Genomic DNA, 12,307 nt, shown 5'->3' with positions numbered 1-12,307 from the left:
TATAAATTATACCCAAGTTATGTCACCACTTTTTAAAAGGGGAATTATAAAACGAGCAAACAAAAAAAAACTTTGCGACTGATGATGACATACTGTTTTAATAACTTTTTAAAACATACAATATAATTGTCAAATGTTGGCTAAATCAAAATGTTGGCTAGTTAGCGTGGCAATAACTATATAGATAAGGCAATATGTCCAATCCCTTCTTTTACCAATTATAAAGCCCGCGATTTTTGATAAGCATAACACATAGAAAATATTTATAATTTATATCCTAAATATACTTACTTGAAAATAATTAGGATCAACTTATATCAAACTCATTAAACCTCTCACCGTGAGATACAAAATAATTAGAATGAAGACAAGCATAATGTGGAACATTGTGTTTATACAGAGTTCCAAATTTATACCTAAAAGTTTTGTTTACCGAAAATAATACCACACGAAATTAATTAGAATGAGAAATATATTAAGTCGTTAATTCTAGATTAATGATGGGTTATATAACGATTTCTCATACACAAATGCTCACAGGGAGGTTAAACTGCACTTTGAGATATTGCTATCGAACATTTTTGAGTGATGGAAGAATACGATAAAGTACCTACTGCCAGAGATTTCTATAATAGCTATTTATTGCCATTAATATATAATATAATTGTAATAATTAGTCTAAGACAGTATGGAAGAAATAGTAAAGTGTATTTTATAAAAGAGGCTTGCAGAAACGATTGATTTGATACCTCTTAATTCCTTTGGTACTGTATATAAGCAAATAATATTTACATAGATATAAACCAATTCATTTTCTATTAGTTTAAATGCTCGGCGATAGGAAACTATTTATTCAACTCAAATATAATTTATTCATTTATATACCAAACTTCTAAAATTAAATTAAAATCAATAATCAATTGTTTACAATATGCTATTTACATTTATTAATCTGTTGATCGAAACTGTAAATATCTTAGCAGAAAGCAACAAGAGTCCATTATACACCTTCATAAATTACGACGCCTCAGTACTTTGAAACATCTTCAATAGTAAGTTTTTAATCTCTCTTCGATATTGAGTACAAAAGAAAATCGATACTGGGATTACAGAAAGCCTTCGTTAATAATATGCTTAAAGTACCTGTAAGTGTTCGAAAAATACCAGAGGTGCTAAAACCTTTTTGGGTCTGGGCGTGTTTATTATTTTTTTTGGATTAGTACAGCCTTCTACATGCCGTCGTCTATTTGAATCTAAGTGATGAGTTTCCTCAGGATGTTCTCCTTCTCTGTACGAGTGTTAATTACCCACATAGAAAGTCCATTGGGGCAGAGCCGGGTTCGAAACTATGACTTATAAGCATTGCATCGAAGCAAAACCACATTGTGACCGATATTTGGTAAATTTTAAAATTTTTATAGATAATGTATCTCAGTTAAAATAAACAATACGTCTGGTATTGTCTGATTGACTTTTAAAAAACCTGAATTTTCCCTCAGTTTTACTAACATTTTTTTTAGAACAGGGGGCAAACGGGCAGGAGGCTCACCTGATGTTAAGTGATACCGCCGCCCATGGACACTCTCGATGCCAGACGGCTCGCGAGTGCGTTGCCGGTTTTAAGAAATTGTACGCTCTTTTCTTGAAGGAACCTAAGTCGAAGTGGTCAAATAATAGCAATTTTAATCTCTACGAATATATCTAATAATTGTAAAATTTTTAGTAACCAAAATAATATGTAAGAAGATCTAAGACTAAAATGGAGCATGGACTTATAAGGAAACTTTATTGATTATAATATATTCGCCACAAACGAGTTAACCTTTGCATACGAATTTTAAACGATAAAAGGAATCAATATTATTTACAAGTAAGCATAATAAAGCATACCAAACACAATAATAATTAAATCAATTTAATTATAAAAATATACAATATTAATTATAGTTATTATACGAAATATCAACCACACTTGAGACCCTCTTTCTAGATGCGCTGGCGTCGAATATATGCCTGAGAGACGAATCATTACTTGTTTTTGATTGACGCTTGAATATCAACGGTAAATGATTACATTCAAATTTTTCCTAAAAAAATAGAACAAAATTTAATAAACAAAATAAAACCAACATTTATTTAGAAACCTCAATGAATTAAAAATATTTAATCGTAAAAAAAAAATTATATCTAAAATAATTTAATTAATTTTTTTTTATAATTTCAATGCCTTATATCGATTTATACATAAAATATGATATAAGACGTGAAGTAGAAAAATTCAAATAAAGAAGACAGATTTCCTCGAGCATAGGTCTTTCTTTAAAACTTAATGATAACTTCAATCCCGTAGTTTTAGCGGTAATTCCTATATTAAATGTATATATAAGAAGCGCAGTCTTCGGTTGCGGCCATTCAATACTGAGCAATAAGATACACCTTAACCTCGTGCCATAATCGTCATATACGAGATACACGTGGAAATATAAACAATGGATGTTCCTTGTGTTGAGCTTTTAGCACGTGTTAAGTTTTGCACTCTAAGCCGTTCATTAAAGTCCTTATGAAATATTAAGTAATTGGAATGTAACTGAAGAAGCAAAATCTGATATGACTAGCGAAAATTGTTTAATAATTTCGGCTTTATTAATTAAAAATGACCTTAACCTAACCGCAAAGATAATGTTTCAGTCTGTATTGTTAAGCGAACTTTGTAATTGGTATCGAATAAACCAACTGGATCGATTACAAAAAATCATCGGTACAATACTACATTACTATATGTACATACATTTCAACAGTTCATTAATAAGCCTTACGATTTTAGAGAGAGAACTCTCTCTCAGAAACTGCATTTGCGTCAAAAAAGTTATTTTCTATGAAAAGTGATGAAATAATCAAATATGGTCTATGGCAGACATATAGGGTTCTGACGTCACTGGATTGTTAATTATCATTTACATTCAACTCCAGAAATCAAAATAAACGTCAAAACAATGCTATATACTACCTGCATACTTCCAGAAGAATGCAGGTATTATGGCAGGTCCTAACATTCGGGATTCGGATTCAGTGTAAATCAGGAATCTGAAGACATGCCAGACGGCGATGGAAAGAAGCATGCTGAATATCAGGAAGTCCGATAGAATAAATAATAAAATCATAAGAAACCATACGAAAATTTACGTCACAAGGAGGATACGAAGATTTAAAAGGAAGTAGGCTGGTCATATAATAAGAGGTATAGAAAAGTGGAACAAAAAGATCATATATTGGTACCCAAGAAATAAGAGAAAATAACGAGGTAGACAGTTCTAAAGGTGGGATGACGTAATAAAAACCCTTACTGGGAAAATATGGACTAGGAAAGCTCAGAACAGAGCAGAGTGGAAAGAAATGGAGGAGGCTTTTACCAAAGTTGGGCAAACAGAAGGGTTGTCAGTGTCTCCGACTCACTACAGACAATAGTTTAGGAAATTACGTAAGATTTTTGTAAATAATATATAATATAATAATATAAGCCTTTATATTATTATTATATTATTACATTCAACTCACAGATAACATTATACAGTTATGGCTGCATTGGCGGCTCGTAGTTGTCTCGTCAAAACATTTCCTTCGCTTCCGGTCATCGGGATCTATTGGGCCGTATTTTGTACTGCTACGCAATATACCCGATAAATTCTAAAAAATAATAGTGTCTTAATATTCATATACAGATCATATATTTTAGGAATTATTATTTATAAGAGGACCTCCTATACTTAGTTCTGGAGTGTAAAATCAACGAACAATATAGGTTGAATTTCTTCAAGGAAACTCGATGCTCCACTGTTATTCAAATGCAATGTTCTTTTCTTTCTCCATAAAATATTAAATTCAAGTTTCACTTGCGAATATAGATTTGTAAGTATCATTAAATACAAATTGAACCATAGGTCTGAATATTATAAAATTACTCATTAAGAAGTGAACCTAATTGTTGAACTAATGTCGAAACATTAAGCAACATTTTTAATATTTTTAACCCCTATATCATAGGCTATCAGAAACGCAATCAGGCAGATGTAGTACCAAGAAGCTAGGCACCAGGGGAGCGTCGAAATGTCCCCTTTCCTAAAAAGGGACTTATGTACTTGTTAACTTAAAGGGTTGGTGTCTCCCGGCAATCCCAGTCACTAGTTACTACGGAAATATCCTCATAATATTCATGGGAGCAATTTATGTTAGTGACATATTTGACAATCTTGATTTTTTTTAGCTGCTCTTTTGTACTCAAACAACATGTCGGATAGCCTAGTCTTAATCATGATATACATTTATATATTTTAAAGAAGACAATTCCATATTTGAATCCTGGTCGTTTTAAATTGTTTTAAATTGTTTTAACATCGTTCAAAGATTCGCACTTTCTTTTCGATCTAAAGCCGATAAATGTATAAAACGAATATTTAAATACTTACGCTTTGTAAAATATATCTTGCAATCGTTTTAATTTGAAATACAGCAACAATTAAAAATGAAAATACCACCCAAACAATTGCTAAAATTTGTTGCTGTAAATCATTTAATTTGCTTAACTCGTTAATTTTATTTACAATCAGTACCTGAAAATAATATTATTGATTTAATAAAAGCCAACATGATTATATATTGGTCTAACGGAGACACGAATCGCTTGCTTATGATCGGACCGCATATTTAGTTGACCGATCATAAGCAAACGAGTCGTCATCATTCCCAGTAGATACGGGTGGAAGGCTCACCAACGCGCGAGTGCGTTAGTATTCAGTAGGCACGCGCTGTTGTTAATTTGGCTCGGTTGATGATAAATGTATAATGTTTATTGAATAACGATTCTAACAATAATAGTTTAAAAAAACAGGTAGTAAAAAAAGACATCAGAATTCAAACCGTTATTGCACATTATTATATTAATCTATTTTTTTTTCATACAAAATTAATTCATTTTTTCTTAAATACCAAATTATAAAAGATTTTTCAACAATGCAGATTATTGACAATAAAACCTAATATACACAAATTATAAACCTCTATTTTAGAGTCTTAAAAAATGTTGGCACCACTCGAATCTTTCAACTGTTGAGTCGCATCTTGAAGTTATACGAACTCTAGAATGTGAAGATCTATCTCAGGCTTAAGTACACACTTAAATACAGTTGCTTATAGTTCATAATATGAGAGCACAGAAAATATAATCATTTCATTCATTTGCCGTTAAAGCTGATTTTATAATATCAAAAAGAGAGATGTCAAGAAGTACTTGAAGAAGCGGGAAGACTCTGATTTTGTTTAAGTAGTAGTTTTAAATTCTAAGTATTATTTGTTGTTTTAAATGTTAAATTTCAGTTTACTTTAGTTTTGTTTTTTTTAAATGTATCTTTATATTTTAATGCACTTGCATGTTTTCTGTTGTTTATAGATAAATTGTTTGTCTATGTAATCTGTTTTGGCTTTCTGTCTTAGTGTTTCGTATTATAATATGTATAACTATAAGCTGTTAGATTACATAGACTAAATAAATAAATAAATATCATTTGGCTATCCATGTTCAATCGAGTAGTTCTGACTATAGTAAGTACATTAATTAAAAATTAAACTACCAATTTTCTCTGATTATTTCACGATAGTAAAATAATAATTGTATCAGCTACAGCAAAAAGTTTAGGTCTATCAATATAACAGAGGCATTTGCGTCATTTAGAAGCTATAGGGGCTTACGGCATTTCATATCCCATTATAAAACTTTAAAACAGAATCAAGTATTCCTCCTTTAAATACATGCAAAAAAGACGTAGTGTACACACGGTCACAACATGTCGTTTTTTAGGCTTTTGCATCGATTTTACCGGCGGCCGAATAAAGATCAATCAATCAATAAATATAGTATTATAATTGCATACATTGTTAAAAAGTGCTATAATAGCTTTACCCCGAGTCTCCAAGTGCGACACGTTTTTTTATAGGAGTCAAACAGAGGAGCTCGTATTTTTCCTTTAACTAATCATACCAGGCAAAATGGCAGGTGGAAGGTCACCTGGCCGCACGTCCTGGTTGAAAAACTTAAGACAATGATTTGGTCGAAGCACCAAGTCATTGTTTAGAAGCGCGGCATCTAAAGTTAAACTTGCCATGATGATCGCCAACCTTCGCAAGGAGATGGCACTATAAGAAAGCAGGCAGGAGGCTGATCTGCTGTTAAGTGATACGGCCGCCCATAGACACTTACACTGTCAAAGGCTCGCAAGCGCGCTGCCGGCCTTTTGAGAATTGGTACGCTCTTTTCTTTAGGGTCACTAAGGTGGTTTGGAAATACTTCAATATACTGATAAGACAATCTTTGTTCACAAATACGCATATTATCCTATAAACTATAACAAAACATATAGACAGAACAATGCTTGATCAACTAACGCTTAGAATACCTGTAGTAATTGATCTTAATTACACAATTTACCTTTGATATGAACACAGAAATGCACTAGATAACAAGAATTATTGAGTAAACTGATCCTGAATCCTTCAATCGAATCGAATTATTGATTTCAATTGAAGTCTGTATGTGTTAACATGCTATTAAATTGCAAACCTGCAAATGTGTGTCAATTATTTGAACCAACATTGATTCGACTAATTATTAGTAAAACTCGAGTAGCACAGTAAAGGTGCGAGGGAGTATTTTGTTTAAAAAAATGTGAAAAAAAGATTAATGTACTGTGAAAAGTATCTATATATAAAATTGCTTAGAAAATCAATGATTCTGAAATAATAAAATTAAATAAATCAGTAGCGCTACAACCTCTTTAGGTCTTGGCCTCAGATTTCTGAATCTGTTTCATGATCATTTTTAAAGATAATAGGCAAGAAGGTGATCAGCCTCCAGTGCCTGGCACACGTCGTTGACTTTTTAGGTTTAAGACATGTCGGTTTCCTACCGATGTTTTCCTTCACCGATTCATAAATAATACTTCAATATAATTAACTAAACCAAAAGGTATTAATTCAAAGTTGAAATTTTCTGTTGTATAAATTGAATTACTAAAAAAAGGGATTGTAAGAATGATTGCAACTACGATTTAGATTATTTACTTTATGCTTATGAATATTTTTAATAAGAAAATAAGTGAATGTTAAGAAATGCATGTCCAATCAAAAACTCAGTAAGCCGAATGCATTTAAAACAAAACTAAAATTTAGATGTGAAAGGTATAAAAGATATGATTTAATAATTATTTAAGAAAAAAAAAATTAGATGTAATGTGCGGCTTCAATAATGAGCGAAGTGCGTCAACCTACATAATGAGTATGATAATAAATAATAATACGAAATTTTAATTAAAAAATGTGTTGTTATCATTGTGTTATTGTAGACCATGTGCATGTGCAATTAGATATTGTCATAACATTTTAATAATCATTTTCATCAAAATGGTCCAGAATGTTTTAGCTTATTAAAAAAAGTTTGAAATTTTCAAATGAAAGACGTGTAGACAGCACAACGTCTGTCGGGTCCGCTAGTGTGTATATAATATTCAGATTCAAATAAATACAAAACAACAACGCAACACGCACTGATTGGTTTCTATTTACAAATCATTAAAAAATTACACTACAATGGTAAGAGCCGATAAATATTTCCCTTACGTATAAACGTAAGAGACTCAAAGAATGGTGCGGATCTAATTAATCTATCAAGTGTAATCATCAAATGAAATCGTTTATTTGCTAAGACAGTGCTTAGCAAATAAACGATTTCATTTGATATCAAAATATAAACTAGTAAAACCTAAGGCACTTGTACTATTGTACAAGTACACTTGTTAATATTTAATAAAGACCCATGAGCTTAACTTATCTGTTTACCGTCCTATTGAGGAGAAATCACTGGAAATAAAATACGTAACCGTCCACTTTTGTTAAAGGAAAAGTATAAACGATGTTGACCGTGAATTTCTTCTAAAATCGTATTGTTATATCAGTTCTCGAAACTGATTTCGCCGGTAAAGCTCTTGAGACAAGCAATCTATGCGAGAGTAGACTAGCAATATATTCTCTCTAGAGCTCTTACGGATTAAAATATAAATAAAATAACTCTTACGCAAAATGTTACAGGTAAAAGCATCCAAACAGTTCTCCAGTACACAGTTGGCTTGAAGCCTAGCCAAAATTGTATATCTGCAGAAAATTTCTTCACTCCATACATCCACATGACGATCATAGCTTTGAAACCGCCTAAGTACAATGAACTTAACTTATGGCCAATCATCAGCCCATTTAGTTTGTTTATTGGCAACTGAAATGAAACATATACACATTTTGTTAATCATGCGGCTGATTGTACTACTATATATTCAAACTCAATTGGCATTTTTGAGAAGCTACGACTGAACGTGTACCACTGATATTGTGATATAAAAGTCAGGACTTGAAAAGTTATTTGATGTACGGAATGAAATAAATTCAACTATTATATATTTGTTACATACGTTTGTTTTGAAAAGATTTAAAAATGTACATTAAGTTAGCATGAACACAGCATATACATATGAAAAGCCAAAAAATAATTTCATATTGATAAAATACAGCAACAAAATAACACAAAGCGATTAATTCCTGGAAATAATAGGGAGCTCAAATCATAATAGGATTAAGACTACCACTTCAGAAAATTCAAATCAAATACAAAGAGAGCAAACGAGTTCCTTCAACGGAATTTATCGACATGTTCCCTTGCAAATCAGCTGACCTTGACTTCCCCATTGTTTTAGCACTCAATATTTCATAGTCCAATACAAAAGGTTTATGTCACGAAACGATTAACATAAACAGCATGATAATTTATCGTGAAACATACAGATTATAGTTTTTATTGAAAGTTTTACGCAATTAGGCACCCCATAGCATACCTACCCCGTACGTATAATTTTTGTTGTTCTCAAGAAATAAATAATTGATTATCCAATGTCTTAGGGAATTTGATAAAACTGTTGTTTTATAAATTTTAAATAACGTACCCAATACAATATTTATTCTCTAAACCAAAATCAAATTATTTACATTTTTTAAAGGCGGTAGAAAGCTGTGTAAAAGCTTTTATGATGAAACTCTGATTAAGTTTGTTTTTTTCAGTTTTTGTGTATATTTTGAAAATTAATTAGTTATACTTCTAGCTTCAAAGTTCAGTTTTATTGTAAGCCTGTAATTGTAACTTATAAAGAAAAGAAGAGTTCTCCATATCTTATGGTATTCTTTGTATAATACAAAAAATCTTCCGCTAACAATATTTTTTAAACAATATAATTAAAATGTTTCAACGTAGATAAATAATGCTCTTAATCATGGCTTAAACGAGATTCATGGATTAAACAAGGGTTAATCTATGTTCAAATGCAGCTACTGTTCTTAAATTTTCGTCTTAAAAATGAATTTTTTATCCCATAGTACAAGACTGCTGATTTTGACTAAGAAAAATGTTTTGACTTGAAAACGGCTGTATGAAGATGGCCTTTATCTAAAATATATTACATTAATGTATTCTAAATAGATTTGATGTTTCGAGTGCTTTTCTGATACAGTTATATTTGATATTAAGGATGGAGTCTTCTAAAATATTTCAATATTAACACTAATATATAAAATAGAGATAAAAACTCGCTTTCGAAGAAGAGCTTGAAGATTTACATGTTTTGTCACGTAAACCTGAAAAATTTAAAGACAATTGGTATAATAAAAGATACTATATTATACACTTACCACGGTCAAAGGCAAGGATAGAGTAAACCCCAAAAAGCACGATATTCCAATAATGTAAATGTATTTAACGGATCGGAATTCGTTGTGAAGTAATTTCGATATGGTTAAAGTTAGCATAGCCTGAAAGAAATTTTACAAAGCGTAAATATATAATTTATCTACAAATTTAAGTAAATATAACTTTTAACACCTAGTTACACCCATTTAATTTTAATACAAGGTTGGATCAATAAAAAACTATTTAAAAAAGTAATAAAGACTTACTAGTATACATTCTATCAAAACAATAACGTAAAATGAAACTTCATTCTGCCTATTATATTTATATTACTTAGCCTATCTTTTAGTAGCTAAGTATTTCTATATCCAATAATTCATGGTTAAGTTTTGATATTGGATTTAAAACCGCAAATATACCTACCCAATATTCTCCAACAGTAATTATAAACATATAATGTTTAATTACATTTTAAAAATAGTGAATAACATACCAGCCCCGGCACAAGAGACACTGTCAAGTTCAAATACACGTAGAACATGTATAGCTTATGTAGATCCATAAATTCGACGCTCAGCGGTATCATAACGAAGAGCAAATAATGGGGCGTAACAGCTATCTTGATTTCAATACAGCTAGAAAGCGCTGCATAAAGCGATCTTACTATAAGCGATCTAGCGAACGCAATCGCTGTAGTGACAACAGTGAAAATAACAACTGTCGTATCGATCATGGTAAATGGGGACATCGTACCAAAATCGTAAACTCCAATTAAACCTACCCCGAATATTTCGTTCGCTCGACTCAACGATGACGGCTGCAATCAAAATGTTTTATTTTAAATTAAGTCGGATTTTATGTCAATGCTTTTCTGATTGGTTATTATTCCATTTATATAAAAAAATATTTTAATATGCAGAAACATTCTAGCTGGTAATGTTTGGTATCCGTTGAGGGTAATGGGAGATATAGCATTCATGTTTATTCATACGCGATTGATAAGCGTTGTTAGATACTAATTATTAAAGTTTTAGCAATGTGAGTGTCCATGGGAGTATCACTTAACATCTGGTGAGCTTCTTGCCCGTTTGCCTTTTATTACATAAAAAGATAGCCTTAAGTCTCTGAGTGCGATATGGCGATACAGGAACTGTATTATACGGGTAGCAGTCATAGAAATGTATCTGCACCATACTACCGATTGGTTATAAGTTCAACCGCGCCTTTAATGATCCATAATTATATCTCTACTTATCTATTGAATTATTGGGCAACGATTTAAAACTGACGCGGGGAGTGTGGGGTTCAGCCCGTATGGAATGTACCCCCATGGACACCCACATATATACCCACTAAAACCCAACAGCCCCATCGGTTCGCTATGTTCGGGAGACGCGGTAACAGTTTCCCTTAATCCGTGTCTCCGATAAATCGCTAGAGAACCACAACTCAATTAAAGTTAATAACGAAATAATTAATACAATAAATTCATTAGTACAATAATACTCAATTAATAGAGAAATGTTCATGAATAAATGCTTTAATTAATGAATGCTTGTCCAACACTCCTGAACTTTATTAAATTTTGATACAGTAATCCAGTGAGGCATTACGTGGGCTCATTTCAATAACTTTGTACAGAATTTATCATAAAAGTTAATTAATTCAACAAACAAAACACCATTTAATTACAACGGTTTCACGTTTCTCGCTTCATTAAGCTTATTATAGATTATTTCATAAACACTACCATGATGTATTTGATACATATATCAAGACGGAAACGACCACCGAACAGTTTTTCTTTAGTAGATATAATCTTAATGGATGCTGACGGCTGCGACGGTGGCGGACAGAGACGAAGCCCGTATATTCATTTTAAACATAATATGTTTTAATGGTATAGTGAAAGGTCTAAACCATCAATGCCGCAACCAATTTACCAAATTAATATATTTTACAAAAATGAACTGGTTCATTGAGGAAACTGAAAATGTCATACATTTGTGCTAAAGAGGTTAAAATTCAAATAAGGATCTTGAAAATAATCCTTATAGTCCATATTATGGTTATAATATTGGAAACTGGTCCTTTATTTTTTCAGTATTTGCAAGTTTGTGGTCAGCCTAACAACCTTGGCGATTTAAACGTGCCAATTTCTTGCAATGAAGGCAACAATCCATAATACAATAACACACAGGGTGTCACATAGCAGAGTTGAGAAGGAATTTATTTGAACAACTCAAGACCTAAATACACTGACTTAGGTAACTAAATCCAAATAAATTTCATTATTCATAATAACTAAAACAACTTCTAAATCAAATCAAATTATAGATGAGGTAAAGACCACATCGAACATGGATCCTGTGATTATTAATTTCTTGAAATGAAAATTTAAACAGACTGAGAAATGCGTAATATTCCTCGTGGCAAGTTTCTGTCGAACTAATTAAATAAGCTTTCTACAGAGGTAATGCTTTATATAGGTAACCAGCGTTTAGTTTGAAACTCCATCAGAATTGTGTAATGGAG

General features: G+C 31.5%; 1 protein-coding gene across 1 annotated transcript in view; it reads right to left on the bottom strand.

Annotated features, from left to right (window-relative positions):
- Nucleotides 1-1,937: 1,937 nt before the first annotated feature.
- The window catches only part of LOC110999036 (sodium-dependent dopamine transporter-like), a 29,918-nt gene continuing 19,548 nt past the window's right edge, over nucleotides 1,938-12,307 (bottom strand). Inside the window, exons 7-12 of the mRNA XM_022267913.2 lie at nucleotides 10,266-10,589; nucleotides 9,775-9,894; nucleotides 8,120-8,314; nucleotides 4,464-4,607; nucleotides 3,556-3,684; nucleotides 1,938-2,087 (exon numbers count right to left, since the gene is read on the bottom strand). Of these exons, the coding sequence (XP_022123605.2) occupies nucleotides 1,938-2,087; nucleotides 3,556-3,684; nucleotides 4,464-4,607; nucleotides 8,120-8,314; nucleotides 9,775-9,894; nucleotides 10,266-10,589 (1,062 nt within the window). The remainder of the gene's footprint in view (nucleotides 2,088-3,555; nucleotides 3,685-4,463; nucleotides 4,608-8,119; nucleotides 8,315-9,774; nucleotides 9,895-10,265; nucleotides 10,590-12,307) is intronic.

This window comes from Pieris rapae, chromosome Z, assembly GCF_905147795.1.
Source record: "Pieris rapae chromosome Z, ilPieRapa1.1, whole genome shotgun sequence".
In the NCBI taxonomy this organism is placed as follows: Eukaryota; Metazoa; Arthropoda; class Insecta; order Lepidoptera; family Pieridae; genus Pieris; species Pieris rapae.
This window is presented reverse-complemented; position numbering and strand designations above follow the sequence as displayed.